Source organism: Diabrotica undecimpunctata, chromosome 5 (genome assembly GCF_040954645.1).
Source record: "Diabrotica undecimpunctata isolate CICGRU chromosome 5, icDiaUnde3, whole genome shotgun sequence".
In the NCBI taxonomy this organism is placed as follows: domain Eukaryota; kingdom Metazoa; phylum Arthropoda; class Insecta; order Coleoptera; family Chrysomelidae; genus Diabrotica; species Diabrotica undecimpunctata.
This window is the reverse complement of record NC_092807.1, coordinates 78,051,247-78,072,668: the sequence shown is the minus strand read 5'-3', so window position 1 is coordinate 78,072,668 and position 21,422 is coordinate 78,051,247. Positions and strand designations below refer to the sequence as shown.

At 34.6% G+C, this 21,422-nt stretch overlaps 3 protein-coding genes across 4 annotated transcripts in view; 2 read left to right on the top strand and 1 right to left on the bottom strand.

The window, feature by feature from the left end:
• Nucleotides 1-21,422, bottom strand: part of LOC140441409 (sorting nexin-13-like) — a 1,016,720-nt gene that overhangs the window by 23,286 nt on the left and 972,012 nt on the right. The window lies entirely within an intron of this gene.
• LOC140441412 (uncharacterized) overlaps nt 1-21,422 on the top strand; it is a 284,085-nt gene that overhangs the window by 239,544 nt on the left and 23,119 nt on the right. The gene's annotated exons all lie outside the window — the stretch shown is intronic.
• On the top strand, nt 14,877-16,454 carry LOC140440904 (matrix metalloproteinase-18-like). The gene has a single exon (XM_072531268.1). It carries the CDS (start codon nt 14,877-14,879, stop codon nt 16,452-16,454), a length of 1,578 nt encoding a protein of 525 aa, XP_072387369.1.

The following is a 21,422-nucleotide window of genomic DNA, read 5'->3' as shown; positions in this document are numbered from 1 at the left end:
ATTCAGATTTGTTTTATCTTCTGGATGCCTAGTGAGCTGCCATATCTTTCGCAGTTTTCTTTTTTCTAATATGAGTGTATTTATTTGTGCAGGATAGGACTCGGAGTTGTGTTTGTAATAAATTTCTGGGGTGGATGTCCAAGCAGCTTGCTGAATAACTGTAGTTAAGTGATCAACTGCATTTTCTATGCCACTATCACTTTTAAGAGGCAAGTTTAGATTGATGGATGTTTTTATTTCTTCTCTATACCTGTTCCAGTTTGTTCTTTTATTAGAGAGTGTTAAATGTTTAGAACAGTTATGAATTTGGCTTTGTAGATCTATGAAGAAAGGGGAATGATCTGATGAGAGGTCAAATGAAGGAGAAATTTGGAGGTAGGTATGTGATATTCCTTTTACTATAGCAAAATCAATAAGATCAGGAATTTTTTGTCTATCAGTAGGCCAATACGTAGGCTCTCCAGTAGAGAAAGGAATTAAATGATTCTCATTAATATATATATATACAGGGTGGCGCACCGAAAACGAAACAGATGCATTTACTGGCAGATGATTCCTTTAAAAAAAAAACGCTTGGACCCGTCGATTTTGTTATCGAGGGGGAAACAAAATTGGCATAAAATCACATTACCATTTGCAGCCCCCTAAGCGGGGGTGGCACCATCCCTAAAATCTTAAATAGAAAGGGGGGTCGAATGATCCATCATTTAAAAGGTCTTTCAACTCCCTTTACAATGATGTAAAATTCATGTACTTCAATTCAGTAGTTTTGGAGATTTATTGATTTAAAGTTTAAATACATCATCGTAAGAGGAGATCAATACATAGCAGCAAAGTTGTTAAAAAATACAGAATGAACTGACCTGTCAGCCGAGTAAATGTTGAAAATGACCACTATTACTTTCCATGCAATAATAAAGATTTTGCTGAAAACGTTGCCGGACATTTTGCAATATTTGAGGAGTAATTTGATGGCACTCATTCACAATTCTTTGTCGTAAATATTCTAAGGATGCTGGCTGAGTAGCATAGATTTTTCTTTTTAAGTAACCCCACAAAAAGAAATCCAAAGGTAATAAATCTGGCGATCTTGGGGGCCATTCAACGGCACCTCTTCTACCAATCCATTGACCTGGAAAGGTCTGATCTAAATAATGCCGAACTCTTAATGCGTAATGTGGTGGGGCACCATCCTGTTGGAACATCAACATATTCTCAACGTATCGACCATCATTCTGATTTTTAATTATAACTGTTAGCGCAGGATCTATGGCATTTTGCAGTAATTCCAAATACATTTCACCAGTCAAATTTCCAGGTAAGAAAAAAGGACCAACCAAATGATCGCCAAAAATGCCAGTCCAAACATTTAATTTTTGTGGCTGCTGTGTGTGTACCTCATGGTAAATTCTGGGATTAGAGTCCGACCAATATCGACAATTATGACGATTTACTTCGCCATTTAAAAAAAAGGAACATTCGTCGGAAAAGCAAATGTTAAATAAAAATTGTTCATCGTTTGTAATTCGTTCACTCATAACTTCACAAAATTGTAATCGCTTATCAAAATCGTCTTCATTAAGTTCTTGTACAAGGTGAATTTTATACGGATGAAAATTATGGGCCTTTAGAATCCGTTGGATAGTACGTCGACTAACACCACACGAAGTTTGCAATTTGCGGGTACCTAATGTAGGATCTACAATAACTTGCCCTAAAACCCCCACTTCTGTTGCTTCGTTCCTTATAGGATTTTCAATATTACGTTTTTTATTGGCGACTGATCCAGTTTCCCGAAATTTAGTTACAAGTTCTAGAACATATTTTCGGTGCACATTATTGTTCTCATGTCGCTCATTAAAAATTTGTGCTGTTCTATTAGAGCACTGATTATTTCCGAAAAATATTTCAATAATTTCAACCCTTTCTGCCGTGGAATATACCACGGTTAATTTATGTATAAAGCAATAAATGATATTTTAACAACAAAGATTGGTCAAATCAATCGCAAACTTGGTTGTTTCCTATTTAAAATAAGTACGTGGCATTCTCTACTTATCTTTCTTCAAGAAACAACTTTTTTTGTCACAAAGGAGACTTCAATTGCTATTTTTATTATTAATAAACCATAGGCGTAGTAAATAAAAGCATATACTTATCAAGAAAATGCTTTTACTCAAATTTCTTCTGAAAGAAGTACAAACTAATTTGATGTACCTATTAAAGTCTACTTTAAACTTTAAATCAATAAATCTCCAAAACTACTGAATTGAATACATGAATTTTACATCATTATAAAGGGAGTTGAAAGACCTTTCAAATAATGGATCATTCGACCCCCCTTTTCATTTAAGATTTTAGGGATGATGCCACCCCCGCTTAAGGGGCTGCAAATGTTCAAGTGATTTTATGCCAATTTTGTGTCCCCCTCGAAAACAAAATCGACGGGTCCGAGCGTTTTTTCAAAAAAGGAATCATCTGCCAGTAAATGCCTCTGTTTCGTTTTCGGTGCGCCACACTGTATATATATATATATATATATATATATATATATATATATATATATATATATATATATATACCCGGTATTTAGGCGTTCCACGCCCTTCCGGTAGGGATCTATGGAGGAGTATCACCTAGCCGCAAGCCCTTATCTCTTGCCGTACTGCTCCACCATAGGCCGATCAGATACCAGCATATTCTAGACTAAGCCGCAGATTCATTTTAGAATTTTAAACTACTGCGTTAGCCTTTTTGTTTTCTGTTCACCGGGCCGGGGATTTGAACTGACATCTCTCGCATTGAAGCGAAGGAGAAGCCAGCCGCCCAGCCCGCTTGGCTATCCGATCGACATTCTCATTAATACTTTTTAATAATTCTCGTCTACGTGAGGTTACGATTCTGGAACTCCATTTATGATGTTTGGCATTATAATCTCCAGCAGAAATGAAACGGTGTCCTAGCATCTTAAAGTATTCAGTAAAATGATCAGCTTTAATTATTTTATTCGGTGGACAGTAAACAGCAGATAGAATAATCGAGCCTTGTGAATCTTCGACCGACACTGATGTGGCTTAGGTGTTAACTTTACTAATTTTATTTGTTTCATGATGCTTAATGTTATTTCTTATAATAATTGCCGTACCTCCGTGGGCTTTACCTAATGGATGTTGAGTTACATAGGTTGAATATTTGGGAATATGGAAATGGCTCTTATTAGTCATGTGTGCTTCGGAAATAAACATAACATCTAGATTATGATAGTAGATAAATGCTTTAACTTCACATAACAGCACATCTTTAGTTTAGTGTTGAAGGTTAAGCTTAGATATCAGAGAAATTATGAGATCAAACATCTTATCCATTCTTTCCATTAACTTATGTACTAGTAGTTCTAGATTATTTTGTATATGTTGAGGAGTTGTTGTTTCTATTATATGAGAAGTCTCATCTATGGTAGATGTATTTCTATTGTCTCTTCCTGCAACAATTTTCGCATAGCTTGTAGTTGGTTGAGTGCTTGAAAGAAATTCTGCACGAGGTGGTTGACTTGCGTTTTTATCTCTAAGTGTTGGAAATTTTTTTTTCTGTAGCTCTTTGTATATTGAGCATCCCTTATAGCTGGCAGGATGATTTTCTAGACAATTTACACATTGAACATCTTTTATATTTTTTGGTTTTGGGCATTGAGATGATAGGTGATCGCCCACACATTTTACACAGCGCGGACTCCTGTGGCAATAATTGTGGATGTGGCCAAAATTTTGACATCTTTTGCATTGGGGTAGTTCCCTTTTCGGATGCCGTGGCTCAACTGTGACAATAGAGTTTAGTAAAGTAGATAGATAAAGCCGGTTTCAGGACGGAAGTGGTCAAGGTCACACGCTGAGTGCTGCGTGCTGGTTATCTTTGCCACTTCGGTTCTGACCGGAAGTGATAAGATAAGACCTAATTAGTATTAATCAACTACAGGATGTAAGGAGGTGATAAGGGGGACGGTTGGAGTTTGCAGTAAACAGGAAGAATGCATTAATATTGTAAACAAAGGAAGTGATAAGGAGGTAATTGGGGACATAATTATTGAGTTTGCAGGTTGTGTCAGTTTGGTTATCTTGGATCTAATTAGTGCACTTTTCGATGCAAATTCTGCAGGGAGATAAGAATAAATTGGTTTTTGTTTGTATCGCGCGTTTGTTGTTATTGCAATATAATAGCGTGGGACGTTGGTTATCTTGGATATAGAAAACAGTGGCGTGCTACAAAAAATTTTAGGAATATTTAAAAATTTAATAATAATGAAGAGGTAGTTATAAATTCAGGTAGTTAGTAGTACAATGTTCGCTGACGAGTGCAGACGTGGTAGTAATCAAATAGAACAGTTAGTTACGTCATTTGAAAAGTTGAGTTTGTGGGAAGATATTATTAGAAATAGAAAGATACCAGCAGGTGTACCACCCTCAACAAGAATTCAACCTATTAGTTATGGTTGTTCGAAGTGTACCGTATATCCTATTAACAACCATACTGAACAGTATGTTGTACGTAAATAAGCCAGAAGGAGTAACTCATTTGCTTGTTTGCTATGATATGAATAATACACAACACGAATGTAATAGAACAGAATGGAGGATGATGTTGCAGACCAAAATAAATGATGGTAAATTAGAAGTATTTGCACTATCTATACCAACGGAAGCACACAATTATAAAATAAAACTAATTTTTCTGGACAATTCTGAAGGAGATGTAGATAAGTGGGAGACAATACGACAGCAGAATCAAAACAAAATCATTGATGATGTGGATGGTGGAATAATACAACAGCAGAATCAAGACAACATTAGTGATGATTTGAAGGATAAAATATATTATATTTGTATAATGATATATATAATTTTGTCATCTCAATGTATATTTATGGTTAAATATGTGGTAAAAAAATGTAAATAAATTATATTTTTTAATAAATAATGATTGAAAAGTTGTAGATTTGTTATTAACCTGTCTAAAAATAAAACTCGAAAAATCTTGGTAAAATATTTATTAATAAATAGAAAAACAATTATAATAATATAGGATTTCTAGGTAAAAGATTAAAAAGCCATTGTTGAAGAACATCTACATTGTTCTGTGAACACATATACTTGCCATGCGCATGGTTTTGACAACGTGCTATCGCTGGTTGGAAATTTTCACAGCTGCAGCTTGTTGCCTCGAGCTTGACTACATCGAAAAGAATTGGAAATATTCCGAGTTCTTCACATTTGGCCTCCAAGTATTCCATTTTCTGGTTTCCTTTAACATAAATGTAGTCGGCGGAATGTAAAAGATATTTTTCTAAAATGCCATTAATCGCACTGTATTCGACATCACCATCATTGTATGGTATACCATGAATAAATTTTTCCAAGTAGTAGGCCGTTCTTTTATCTTTTTCGTTTAACTGTTCATATGGCACTGGAGGTTTAAACAAAAATGTTGTTGTCTGATATCCAATGCAAATTGTTATCTCTTTGGGATGGAACAAACCATCAATTGTAAATCTCTGAATGTCTACTAGTGCGATTCTCATTATTATTAACTGACTAACGGACTGGTTACTACTGATTTTTGAACATAAGTAACCTAGGAGGATATAGTTTTCATTATTTCAGTGAGAGGGGAGTACTCCATTAGACAATCGTGAATAATGATGCAATAAGCTCGGGTGTTTTCGGGAAATCCCGTAGAGGCTTCAATGTCTAATCTCACATCGACTGTAGAGGATTTCATCGACTCATCACATTTACTGCAATTTATAATGAACATAGCGTGTGTTTTGAATGCAACATAATCAATAAGCGGTTGTTTTTGAGTACAATTTGCATAAGTCGAATAAAATTCTGTATAGTTAAAATGGGCCTCATCAAAGTGATCGTGTGTAAAGTCTAACTGCATTCGTTCATTCGGCCAATAGTCACCATTAAGAGATAATCGAATGTTTTCGATATTTATATGATTGAAGGTTGTAGGGTCCTCTGTTTGTTGACCACGTTTATTTGTTTGAAAGAATATGATAACATAACGAGGCCGTTCTAATGCCGTACTTGTCTTTACCGACCAAATTTCTCTACGGGCACCTGAAGTAAGTGCAGGCAATTCACTCAAGTCCCATTTTCTAAAAGATATCAATATGGGCTTATCGATTTGTATAGCCTTCAGTAATTGTTTTTTCATCTCATCACTAGGATAAATATGTTTGATCTTCAATTCAATACTCTCAATTTGAACCTTTACAGTTGTTGATCCGGCTTTTTCCCCGGGTTTTTCCTTAATGATAGTACAATCGTTATCGTTGTGTGCACGCACTAGTCGAATAGTTTGCCGCCCTGTCGAAATCATTGTGTAATCATTGAAAATGTTAAAGATATGCTTTAGTGGCATTCTTAAAGTAAACGATTTATCAATGGCATTTAGATGAGGTGCACTAGGGTAATTCCAGCCTGCTATTGCCAAATGTTTAGAATCATGAGGGGAATAACAAGTGTATCCTCTGACTGTACTCACTATACCAGGGTCTCAAACGGTTTCTATTTCCTTACCACTTTGACTGTATGTACAGGAATCGAATAGAAAGGCACCAAAGTTAGGAGCAAGTGATACAGTGCCTCCACCAGCTATCTCCAATTTTCCTTTAATAGTTAGTAGAGAAGCATTCATAGCAAAAAAGGAATCCACCTGATTGATTGTAAACTCCACAATATCACTGCAGTTGAACGCTTTAACGAATGGGGAATAGGATCTGTATTCTTCTTTTCGTATGGATTCATCGAATGCAGCAGGTCGATATAAATCAAATAGAGATGATTGTACTTCAAGCCTTGGTCTTTTTGAAAGCATTTTTGATGATAAATCCAAGAGATTGCAGGAAAACTTTATTTGTATGAGTAAGCTGTTGTTGTCGTTGCTTGAACGTTCTTTTCAGCACTGGCGTATCTACAGATAAATATCTGTTTATATCTCCTATTGCTGCTGGCACAACTAGCACCATTATTTAGTACGTAGTTCTAGAACCAAAACACTTTGTTCTCCACGAAAATTTATAGGTTTTCCGTCCTGGTCGAATGCAAGCACCGTGATATTGGTTATTTCTCTTAGGGGTATCACTGGTAGATACAACAGATTTTTCGGAATTTCATCAATTGCGTACCCTGGGTCAACTAATACTGCAAATTCGTAGATCGTATGCGATGGTCTATCTCCATCGAAGGATCCTGCTGTAATGTTGCATTCAAAGTGTATGGTTGATACTTTTATAATTGTGATGTCCTCTCGTGGGAGTCACTATCCGGGTAGCTTTTAGACAGTCAGAGACAGAGTTCAAAGTAAAAATAAAACTTTATTGTCTTCCTTAAATTAAATTGACAAAAATCTTATGTACATATTTACAATTTGGTTTAGTCTTCTCAGTACCTGGCCTATTTATTCAAATTAAGTTTGACCTTGTCATATGAAATTAGTCTTATCGGCAAGCGAGTGTGTATTTGAAATTTTACGGGAACGTTGTATCGATTTAATAACAGCGGACGATAGGTACAAAGAAAGGAAAGGAACTCAACACGTCCCTTAAGTGATTCGGGTTAATAGGACACTCCTCGACAGTCTCAACACGACTGCTTCAGAGTACGGGTAGTGAAGAGCTCAATACGCTCTTCGGGTAACGGCGGTATGGGACGGAACAACTTGTGAACTCAACACGTCCACAAGCCGGGGTAGGGAAGAAGAGAACCTTCAGTCAACACCTGTCGATTCTCTCTCTATGAGGAAATGTTGCGGTTTATATAGCGGAGCTTGGTAATTAGTTTTGCCCTTTCTACTGTCGATACATTCCTACTTCATGGGTTGGTTCGCGCGCACGCTGGTTTAACGGTGATGGCTTGGACTCATCGTTACATAATCTTAACTGGTAAGTTGGAATAGTGAATTTGATTGGGTTGAAGTATACCAGGAGAGAATCCCAACATTTTTCCAATACTGTCAGATTCACGAAAAGAAACTGCATATTTACTGCTAAACAATTCACATTGAATTGTGTTGTTATTCGGTTTTAAAGAAAACACTTTTTCGGGCTCAGTTGTTAAATTGAGCTTTTTCTGAATAAATGCTTCAATATCGGTTATTTCATAACAACCAACGGGAAATTCAAACGATTTCAGTTGTTGGTTTTGATCGAGATAGTAAAATTTTTCTCCGACATCAATATTAGGTATGACATTGTAGGAATGGAAAGATCGCAACGTCAACTCATATTCTTTGTCAGGATCCAAAATAATTGGTGTTGGCGGACGAAAGGAAAATATATGATTTGTACTGTATACTCGTAGCATGATGACTGACGACTGATGATTAAGGATTGATATTAAATAACAACAGAGATATAAAAAAGTTTTATTATTCAGGTTTATAATATGGTATATTACAAAATACACATGTTGAATGTTTGGGGCATCCACATCCACATTTATCAATCCATTTGTGATTGGAGTAGTATTTCTTGCACGGTAGATATGGTTCCAATAATTTTCTTATATCATTAGCAATATTCATCCATGCAGTGCTCGTCAGGTTCGCCAGAATAACAGGTAGAATTGCTTTTAAACTTTTTTCATCATTGTCCAGTTTCAATGTAAGCTTACAAAAATAACAAGATTCTTGAGATGGAGGAAGATGATCCCACCAGTGATTACTCCAATCTGGAGGTATGTAATGTATGAAACATGGAAGTTTTATTTGCAAATCAAAATCAGCTTTATATTCTACCGGTAGTCTATGCCATATGGATAGCAATTCACATGGTTTAATTGTATTTGTTAAATATTTTACGGGAAATTTCTTCAGCTCATCATCACTTAGAGACTCATAGGACTTACCGCGTAGCAGTTCTACTAAATATTGATGTTGTTTAGTATCCATTGTACAAAAATTTTAAGCAGAGATGCCCACAATTTATCTGATTATATTTTTGGTATTGATTGTTGTTGTAGAATATTTTAAAGTTTGCACCTAAGTATAAGACAAGTTCTCTCGGAGGTTTCAGGTGTCCAAATGAATCAAAATATTCAACGGAGTCGTATATCTTCTTGTAGGCTACCCAATGCGTTCCACTGTGCTTAGAATCATCCAAATTTAAAATCCCACATTCTCTTTGTCTAGGACCGGTTTTAGGTAAAGTGTAAATATAAAAACACCACGAAAATAGGGAATTTTCAATGTTTTAACATATTTCTCTAGTTCATAATCGTACAGCGGTTTATTGGGTAGCTTTATTGGTAGTTTTTTTGTTTCTTTAAAAATAGTCCAAATCCACCTCTAGCATTCTTTCTTAAGTATAACCCTTTACCGAGAGACTCCATAGACTTGTTGTGACGTTGGTCTTCTTCTAGTTTCTTTTGAGCGTTTTTGGCATCGATGACAGTTTTAGCAATGGCGGCACTTCCGCCCGCTAAACTACCCAAAGCTGATAAGCCGGCAAATATGGGAATTAAAGGTAAAATACCACCAGATTTTGCTTCTATAGGAATTATTCGTGGAATTTTTACGTTCCTTTTTCCTCCTGCTCGTTGTACTGCAGTTTTTGCTGCTTTTAATGCCACAAGTGCAGATTTTTTCAAGGTGGTAACGGGTGGAGCCTTCTTCACCGATCTATTGATTTTATCAACAACCCCCCGACGAAAGGATACCATTCCAACACATCGTTGTCGTTGTCGTCGTCGTCGCTGTTTTTTAACTTTTCTATTATTTTTCTGTGACGAAACACCCATACCCAAGTTTCGCTTAGTTTTCATTGCGGTAGTCGTAAACCAAGCGGCGACTTTTTCGCCTAGGGGCGCGTCTTTGGCTTTAACGCGTTCCCAAGCTTTGTTTTCCAATATCCAATCTGCTTTATGTCGATCCTTTAAAGAATTGCTTTGAGAATAAGCAATATCGTGATCTTTTGCAGCTTGGTCTAGCGGATTTATTCCTGGATCTCCACGAGCTAATCGTTTATGTAGCTTGGTACCTGGGCCCAGATACTGATAACCAGGGACGTGTAACTCGAATGGTAAACTGTTAATCACTGAGTTGACTACACCCTTACCCTCGTATATCAACATGATAACTAACATTCAGCTTTAGTAAGCGTGATGTTATATTATTCGCTAATTAGTTAACAAGTAATCACAAGATGAAGGTAGTGCAACAGAAACGGACGTTACCCATTGAAAATTTAGACTTTTCTTCATTGTCAACCACACAATATGGTAAACATGGATCGTTATTACCCAATTCATTTCGTGCCATCATATGTGGTCCAAGCGGATGTGGGAAAACCAATGTAATGCTATCATTACTGTTCAGTCCTAATGGTGTTAAATTTAAAAATATTAACGTATACTCAAAATCTTTGTATCAACCAAAATATCAGTTATTACACGATGTTCTGAAATCTGTAAAAGAAGTGGGATATTTTCCATTTAAGAATAATCAAGAAATTATTAAGTCCACATGAAGCCAAACCATATTCCATTTTTATATTTGATGATGTATCGTGTGATGGACAGCAGAAAATTCGGGAGTACTACTCCATGTGTAGACATAAAGACATCGATGCCGCATATTTATGTCAAACGTATTCAAAAATACCTAAGCAGTTGATACGAGACAATTGTAATATGATTATACTGTTTAAACAAGACGAAATTAATCTTAAACATGTGTTCGATGAACATGTGTCTCCAGATATGACCTTTGAAAAATTTAAACAATTATGTGCAGAATGTTGGAGTGAGAAATATGGAACGTTTATAATAGTTAAAGACTTTGACTTAGACGGTGGTAGATACCGCAAAGGATTTGACAAGTACATAAAATTATAGATACACCATTATTGTAAGTCATTCTGAGTTATGATGTTGAATGATAAAGTAGCTGTTGCTACACGTAAAAAGAAAATCGCAGAACTTGCTAAATCAGTAAGAAAAAAATATTTAATATTTAAATTAGGTAGAGCTGAAGAAGATGAGTCACTTAATAAACTTTTTAAGGCCATATCAAAACCACTAGAGGAGATTGCAACATCATCTAAAAAGTTACATCATGCAGTCAACAACAAGTTGAATCTTGTTAAAAAGGAAGAGGTGATGACAAAAGAAGATACTGATAAGGTGAAAAAAGAATATAGTGAAGATGATGCATTTTCCGAATTGCACGATGCGACATCAACCGATCAACAACTTGCTGATCCTAATGATATCTCACAAGAAACCATTGCCGCTTACATAGATCAATATCCTCCAATTAGTCAAAAGTATATAGAAGAATTTTGGATGAAGGATAATAAAATTGATAAAAACTATGGACCTATTTACAATAACCCAATTGGTTGGATATTGGGAACACGTCGAATTAACTTTAATAAAAATAATGGTGATATTCAAGTACTAGTGAACGTGATTTGGAAGGAAGGTGGTTTTCGGGAACATCTGGTCTATACCAACTTATTTTCTATGATAAACCTGAGTATAATAATGAAGATTTAAATAACTATAAAACTTTATTAGAATATGCCGGAGTCCATCGAGATACCTTGGGACGTATTAAAAACTCCAATGGGTACAAATACCCTAATATTATTAGACCATTATTTATAAAAACTGATGATAAACAGAAGAAACCAACAACTCCACCTATAACTAGATCTGTACCAAGGAAATTACCAACTTCGACAACAACCAAGGAAGGAAAAGGTCTAAGCGAACTTTTGGTATTTAACGAGAATCCTGTGGAGTACGTGTATTGGGATGATGTCAACGAACTCGTCAATCGTTTAAGATTGTTAATAGCTTCCAAAACCGCTGGAAATACATCAAACGATAATGAAATAATTGCCATTATTAATGAACTTAGGGAAGCAGATATAATAGAGTAACTAAGAATAGTAGCATCATTTCCATTATGAGTGTTGACAAATTTGGACGTCACTCTGGCGCAGATAGTGCGTTAAAGCGGAAGATTGGTGTCCCCAGACCAGCTATTCCACGCACTTCTGATGGACACTTAGATGCTGAACATTTAAAAATATGTAATTTAAAAGACCCATCATCAGCAACTGATGCAGCTAATAAAAAATATGTAGATTTTATGATTTCTAGTGAAAAGAAATCCATTAAAAACAATATATATTCACATGTGGAAGAACAATTTAATTATCTTAATGAAAATATAGAGGCTGTGCAACAAGGAATGAAAACCAGCCAAGGAAAAGTTAATATAACGCTCAATGAGCTGACTAATAAAATATCTACTAACAGCAAAAATTTAGCCAATACCGAAATAATATTAAATAATATAACACAATTTATTAATCGTTCTCCAAAAGCTGACAATGATATGGCTACTAAACAGTATGTAGATGGCACCGCTGAACATACAAAAAAATTAGTGCAAAAAGAAATGAAAGTCAACCTTGCAGAATCTGCGGAAATGCTAGCAAACATGATGTTGAACGTAAACGAGATAAAAGAGAAGGTAAAAAAATAGAACAAAGTGTACAAGGTGTAGTAGATAGCCTCCACTCGTGGAATCTGGATGATCGGCTTAAAGTAGTGGAGAGTCATGTCTAAAGAAAAGGTGCAATTGGTAAACGAACTACATAAATTAGCACGTAAAAACTATCCTCGTCGACGAACAATAATCAAAGGATTGGATGATTTATGGCAAATGGATTTAGCTGAGATGCGCTCGTATGCTAGTCAAAATCAGCAATACAAACTCATTCTCGTTGTAATCGATTGCTTTTCCAAATACATATGGGCTCGTCCATTAAAATCAAAAACAGGTGAGGAAATAACAAAAGCGTTTCCTGACATCTTATCACATACTAAGCGATGTCCTCAAAATCTTCAGTCGGATAAAGGCACAGAATTTTACAACACAAAGTTTCAAAATCTAATACAAAAATATCATATTAATCATTACAGTACATATACAATTAAAAAGGCTGCCATTTGCGAAAGAGTAATAAGAACATTAAAGACAAGACTGTACAAGTATTTTAGTCTAAACGGTACCTACAAATGGATCGATATTTTACCGCATATTGTTAGAGAATATAATGACACAAAACATAGTAAAACTGGGTACAAACCATCGGCAGTAGACAAAACAAACGAAAAAGAAATCCTAAACAAAAGTTACACACACTTAAAAATTGCAGGTCCCAGAAAGTTTAAACTTGGGGATGTTATGCGCATCAGCAAAGCAAAACATGTATTTGAGAAATCGTATACACCCAATTGGACCACAGAATTATTCAAGATCGTCAAAGTTCAAATAACCAATCCCGTAACATATTTGCTGGAAGATATGCATGGTCACCCAATCAGAGGAGGCTTTTACGAGGAAGAACTTCAAAAACGTCTAATCCCAACATTTATCTGGTAGAAAAAGTGATAAAGAGAAAAGAAAAGAAACTATGGGTTAAATGGTTAGGTTTCGACCACACCCATAACAGTTGGATTAATAGTTCTGATGTAGTTTAAGCGCAGGCGCAGAGTAGTGGATGGGAATAGAACACGTTTCGGTGTTTAGTCTTACGAAGTGTACTTGTAATGAGTAATTCGCGTGGCATGTCAGTGGTCGATGTTTGTTCGGAGATGGTTTGCGATGAAGGCTATTATACCTTTGATTGTGATGATTATGATTATCCTAATGAGCCATTTGGCTACAACAGCGTTTTACAAGCACTTGAAGAAGGCGCTAAAAGTGAAACCATATATCTGCTTAGTTCAACATACGATTTTGGGCAAATTAAAGTGACTACCGGCATAAGTCCAGCTCGAGCATTAAGTCCTGCAGTCAAGTTAACCAATGTGCAGAATGAAATATCTTTTGGTTTGTATGAGTGGATACAGTTTATGGATTGTGTTAATGCTAAATATGATGAGTTTTTTGTTGCTGTGACTGGTGATGTTGAAAATAATGGTTTTCCAACAAAATGTGGTCAATTTTTATACATTGAGACAAAAATTGATATAAATACCATGGATAATCCAAAGGTTTTAGAAGTCCAAAAGCTCGGTGATACTATCAAATTGTATGAAGATGATATAGTGAATCTCATTAAAGGTAATCATCACATAATTTTACCACGTCTACGTTACATAGAAGCACAAGACTTTTCGCAGTATTATACAAACGTCTTAAGATTTTCCAAGTCAATTAACAATAACGTAACTCCTATAAAAACTTTGTATTCATTTTGCGAATCTTCAAATACATGTATATTAAGTCTAGCGTTAAGAGAATATATTTATTATTATGAACAAACTGTAATGATAGATATAGATAATTTTACTGTTTTTCAATAAATCGCTTATACATATTTAACTGTGTATTTTATTTTCCCGTAACAACAATATGTCTAAGACACACAGAACATTACATATGTCGAAATTGACATGACATGTGACAATTTTGACGTATAAAAGTATATGTGTCAAATTGCTCTTAGAAGTGACAATTTTGATATCATATTTCAACACGTTTACGTACGTAAAATCACATGCGTCAAATTGATGTCATTTTTACACAAAAAGTGGTATTTTGGGTGATATTTTACATTGATTTATATGGGGAATAAACAAATGTTTGGTTACTTTGAAAGTGGTAATTTTGACATCATTTATGACATCATTTTTTGTCACTTTTTACGTTGACATAATTACACTCAGTTTTTTTTGCATGTAAAAGTGAAATTGGTGTCACATTTTGTTACTTTGACGTAGATATAATTTCCCTCTGTGAAAGTATATGTACGTATCGATGTAGCATTACTTATCAGTTTCATATTATCAACGATGATGGTTGGAAGTCTTCTCTCTCTATTGCTGTTGTGCTTCATAGTGACAACAGCAGAAAGTTTCTCAGAGTCTGATGCAAAATCTTTTCTGTTGCGTTATGGGTATACGGATAAAAACTCTCAAGTGGACTTTCGTACAACACTCATAAATTTCCAAGAAGAATATAATTTACTAGTAGATGGTAAGCTAAACGAAGAAACAAAATCATTAATGCAGAAACCTCGATGTCAAACTGGAGAAAATTTATTTTCTTCTACTCAAAGGAAATGGAATAAAACCAACCTCACTTGGTATTTTCCCCAAGGACGTCTAAAACCAGAATTAATTACATTGACTGAGAGAGCTTTTAATATGTGGCAAGATGTTTCAAATTTGCATTTTACCAGAGTTCTTATTGCAGATCCTGCACCTGATATAACCATAACTGTAGTCCCCAAGAGCCACACATATCGTGCAATCTGCATGGGAAGAGAAAAGTGTCCACATAATTTTGATGGACCCGGATATGTTTTGGCTCATGCCAATTTTCCAACAGGAACAGATAGTTGCATAGAAATACATTTGGATATTGAGGAGAATTGGGGTTATGATTTAAATGTGACAGATGACAGTCAAACCAACCTTTTCATGGTCATTGTTCACGAAATCGGTCATAGTTTAGGTTTAGCACACAGTAATGTTCCAGATTCTATAATGTATCCATGGTATCAGAACAAAATTATGAATCTAAGTCAAGATGACATTAATGGAATGGAAAATTTATATGGTGTTAAGCGTAAATTTGTAAAAATTCCCAAGACATTTAACAACACTACATCGTCACTGCCATCATCATCATCATTCAAGACTACACCGCCACCATCATCATCATCATTTAAGACTACTCGTTTAACTAAGCCTCATTTAGAGACTACTAGACCTACGCGTTTTAATGAAAAGTTTATTAATTTGTGTGAAGTAGAATATCCAGATTTAGTATTTTTGGCATATAACCCAGAGTTTAAACATTATCGTGTATACATTGCTAGTGATGGTTTGTTGTGGAAAACAGATCTGATTGACAGAAAAGTACCTTATGCTCCAGAGACATTGACTGAATATCTACCAAGAGGAATATCAAACATTGCACATGTGTTCCAAAACAGAATAGGAGATTTGATTGTAATAAGTGGCAAAAGAATGTGTGATGTTTCCTTTCCCAGTCTACATATATTAACAGACATACCTTTGTTGCAACTACCATATAAAGTTATAAGGAAAGGAAAGACATATATTTGGTATAACGGAGATTCATTCATTGAATTTGATGAAGTTAAAGAGAAGGTTGTTAGCAGAGGTCGTTTAGAAGATGTTTTTCCAGGAGTACCACGTGACATTAACTCATCCTTTAGATATATAGATGGAAATATTTATTTTCTGAAGGGCAATACCTACTACAAATATAACGAATTTACAAGAAATGTTGTGAAAACTGGCCCATTTAATTGGAATATATTGGGAATACCATGTCCTGATGGGAGCTTAGTTAAACAGTTAAAACTTTTATTGTCCAAAGTTAGTTCTTTCTTTTCATGAATTAATATTTAAATAAAGAACCAATTTTTTACTACTATTATCATTTTTTTTTCCTTATCCTTATAGGTGATAAGAATAATAAAACTCAAAACTTCTAAAATTAAATATTTATTACTACTTTTTATTATTTTTTAGCTTACATAGTATTATATTTATTACAACTTTTTTTATTATTATTGTTTGCCTATATATAATATTAAGAGATAGAGCACTATCAAGTTTTACATTTATTGTTGTTACTATCATTACTATTTTACCGTTTATCGTTATTCTATCATTGTAGTGTGGTAATGACCCCAAGGAAGCGTATCATATGAGTTTTGTTGTAAATACCGTTTATCATCATGTGGACTTAATGCAATTTTTTCTTGTATGATTGTAAATACGTTATGTGCATAGGAACGAAATGTTGATTGTTTAACGCTTTTGGAGGTAAATTCTTTGAGACACGTCACATAATCCTCAAACGTAATGCTGTTTTTTACTACCGAATATTTAACCCCTTTAGATGTTTTCGTAACGCCTAAGTTATTTACGATTTTTTCAATAGCGCCATCATCTATGCTATTTTTGTAGCTTTGCCACAACGTCTTTCGCTCCTCGTCTGTATATTGTAATTTGAATGAGTACATTTTCGATCTAAGCCCTACAAAATGAGTCATTATGCGACCATTGGTCTCATCCTTCATCAGACCCAATACTTTTTTATTTACTTGAGGCATTTGATATGGATTGTTTCCAGCATAGTCGGATGTATCAAATTTAGACAGATTCGCTTTAATGACATCTCTGTAAACGTCATCACATGATATTTCATATACAAAACTATCCGTATCACCGTACATTAGCTTTAAATTTTCAGTTCCCACAGTTGGCAACATAAAATTATAATGAAAATCATACATACAAACTTTGGATATGTCTAGAATAGTCATTCCAATATATAATGGTTTGTTGAAAATTAGATTTGTTTTATTTAATTCAATCGCTATTAAATTTTCATCGAAAATGGTTCTGTTGTGAAATCGAGGACTGGAAATCAAATTTTTGGCTCCATGTCTTCCCTCCCAATTGGAAACGAGCTTTACTACACGATGTTTACGTATATTTTCCATGGTCTTCCCAAAGATGGCGTTGTTGGCCAGTTTGTACAAGTCTTTCTCAAATGCAGTTGTTGCTGCGGTTCGTAATGTTGTATTAAGATCGATATACGGTTTAAGCCATGCGCTCTGTTGGAACTTTAACACTTTATGGATTTTTGTTAGTTTAAGCCCTGCATTGAGAGCTTGTTTGAGGTTGCGATAATGTAACGTATACTCCGTTTTATTATGTAGAGTAGTCATAAGTTTCTTCAATTTGGATCTTTCTGGAACTCGATGTTCACAACAAAATGGAAGATCTCTATGTAGATCGTGTAAGTGTTCTGGATACTCCAAATCAACTTGCAGTATATACCCCGTATCTCCATCATCAGGTATAAACATTACATCAATGTTAGTGTCCTCCACCCACTCAAACTTTGCATACGGTAAACATTGGGACATTGCCCAACCATATAAATTGTTGACATCTAGGTAGAGTAAATATTTACTTGGTTTTGATGAATCATAATTAGACATGTACTTATTGTTGGCCTCCGAGTATCGATTACTCACTTGACTAATTCCTCCTCGAATAGATTTTTCGATAAACATTATTTTGTTGATGTCCTGCAGCAACTCCAATTTGCATCGGGTATATTTAAGCATAGCATCCCAGGAAAATCCAGGCATAGTGTAATACCAAGCAGGATCAAGGCCGTATGTACCTAGGCATTTTTGTCGAAAATTTTCAAAGATGCAAGTTAACAACATTATATCAGTCTTCATATACAACATACTATATTCTAAAATATTTTTAATATCGAATGATTGCCACACATTCTGCGCATGTTGGTACATATCTTTCGAAATGTTTTCATCTGTTAGCGAACTATAAAATTTATCAATAGGCGGTAATTGAGTTTCCTTTAATCTATCCATAGTATCAATGTGCTCATAGGGGAATATACCTTTTCTTCGCAATAACTCTATTTGTTCAGGAGTAGCCAGGGGAAATTCTTGAGCTAAGTATCTTAAATCCTCGACATTTAATGTAACGGCTAGCTTGTCCAATGATGAATTCAAAAATCTCAATGAATCAACGAATCTCAACTTAACTTTGGATTGTCTATCGTCTAGAGTAAAGGAAATATATTTTTCCTTGTTTATTGGAAGTAGACTGATGCTTCCTTTTTTCGCCAGATCTCGTATCATGAAGTGCGAATCGTAACCGCTAAGATTATGAAAAAATATGGGAACTACAAAAAGTTTTCTAAAATTGAGGTTACACACCTGGTGCGCAAATCCTCGAAAATCTCCAGTAGTGACAATGATCTGTCACAACCAGATCTTCTTTTGAAAATGGTTTTTCACAAATATGACAGGTCGTTGCACCGTTAGTGTTTGGCTTAATATTCATGGGTATAATATGCTTGATCTTCTTCTGTGCAAACATAGCTAACTCTGCCATTTCTGCGGCAAACCAATCTACACAATCTGTACCTGAGTAACTTCGATAAAAAGATAACGATTCATCATAAGAACATTTTAGGTAATAACCGGCACTAAAAGCTTTGTGCTTCTGATGTTTAATTGTTTTACTTTGAAGTGGACTATTTTTAATTTTTTGTAACATTGCCTCAAAGTCTGCATAGACAACAAAGGGAGCCGTCTGTTTATATATATTATTTTTGAATTCAACATGTTTATATGACGGAAATGACACTTTACAATCGTTGATGTTCTCACAATATTTTGCATGATCATTTAGTCTATCAAAACTACTGAAATAATTTAAACACCTATCACATACAAATAGTTTATGTTCATGTTTACTCATTTGATTAGACAAAAGCCGAGACATTCTTTATCAGACAATAATGATATTTGATGTCTACAACTTCATCATCCTCAATAGGTGCTTCATAATCATTTAGTTTTGGAAAATATTTATCTTGTATTATCAACAAATTTACATGTCTAGTTAATTTAGTTTTGCATAGCCTTACTGGCATTGTTACGTAAAATGTTCTCTCTTTAACAACATTCATTTCCAGTCCATAAACGTTTACGGAAATGTCATTTTGTTTTTCAAATTTTGAAATACCCCCCATAGTCATCGGTGTATCCAAACCATCAACATTTAAGACTGTTGCGTAATGTGGATATGAAGCAGTCCGACTGATATTACCTTCCGGTAGATAAAAGGCTGAAACTATGCTCCAAAAAAAGCATGCCTCATCTGCATTTTTGATATTGATACATGCACGCTTTTTGTGGATTTGTTCTGGGAGTCTAATAAAGGATGAGGCTCCATTTCCGATTTCACATTTGTTAATATTAACCTCCAAAGAAATTATTTTTTCCAAAGCCCACCCTGACCCCTTTTCCTCAAATTCTGATAGCTTTGTCATAATTTTATCGACTGCATTTGTGTGGAACCATAAAACCAAGTCCGTCCCTGCGTCTATGATTTCATTTGTTGTATTAAAATTCTTAAATTCACTATTTTCCCCCCCATCGTTTGATTTTCTTACGAACCGTCTATAAAACGTGGTATTGTATTTTATTACATTCAATTTTTTTAAAATATTTTTAATTCTAATTTTGAAACGCTTAAAACAATCACCTAAAAATTGCATTACGTCCTTATGAGCTAAATTAATAATTATTCCTGTTCTAACTCGACTTGCAAACGATGAAATTACATCTTCCCATTTAACTTTACTACTACGTTTCTTTATACCAGTACCCACCACGTGTCCACCACCAAGATGAGAAAAATTTTGAATATCTAATTTGATTGTTTTCAAATGCCCCACGTTTGTCTGCAATTGTCTTTTTTTAGCTACATTTAAGTCCCCATACCGAATAGCTTTATTAAATAGTGTTACATGTTTTCGAATATGTTTTAACCAAAAATCGGCTTCTCGCGGCGTAAAGTTTTTAAATAAAATGTTTCGGGCTTTAACTAATTGCTCTACAATGTCACTACTGAGGTCGCCAATGTCACTCATGATTTTTTAACGATAAAATAGTAATAATGGTAACGATAAATGAAAAACTCACCTAGGTGCTTCTTATATTTTACTAAGCGTAAAATTTGGTGTTGCCTGGCTTCCAAATGATTCCACTCCCAGCAGTGTTATTTTGTATTTCTCCGGTTCAAAATTTTCCAAATTTGATTGAATTACCTCCGGTCATCTTTTGGGAAGGAAAATGTTAAAATCCGGTGTTTCTGCCACTATTCTAATACCATATTTGGTTTTTACCACTCTTAGCTGTTGAACTAAGTAGCTTACACCAACAGGCAAGTCAATCAACCGCTTGACGATTTTGCTTGATACACTTGCTGTTGCGTTTATAGCTGAAAGATCCATTCTGCAATTAATGGATAATAATTAGCAGGATAATTACAAACATGTAGATTTACAGACAATAATAAGCAAAATTTATTACATCTATATTCACCAACAACACAAACATATAGAAACAACAACTCTATAGAATCACTATCAATAAAACGATGAGCTAAACAGTGTAGTAAAACAGAACTGATAAATTAAAGGCAACATTAATTGAACTAAAGAAATTGAACTAAAGAAATAACAGACAATAATTAGAAACATTAGTAGTAAAAACAGAAACAAAAACTCAAAGAATCACTATCAAATTAGCAGAATTAAAACAGACAAATTTACAGATAGCAGAATTAAAAATAGGTAAAATGGTAAAATTACAGAAAAGAAATAACAGAATTAAAAACGTAAAATTACAGATAGCAGAATTAAAAATAGGTAAAATGACAGACAATAATTAGAAACATTAGTAGTAAAAACAGAAACAAAAACTCAAAGAATCACTATCAAATTAGCAGAATTAAAACAGA

Excerpts from the sequence above, each read along its gene's own strand:
- LOC140440904 (XM_072531268.1), top strand. The coding sequence starts at position 14,877 with ATGATGGTTGGAAGTCTTCTCTCTCTATTGCTGTTGTGCTTCATAGTG.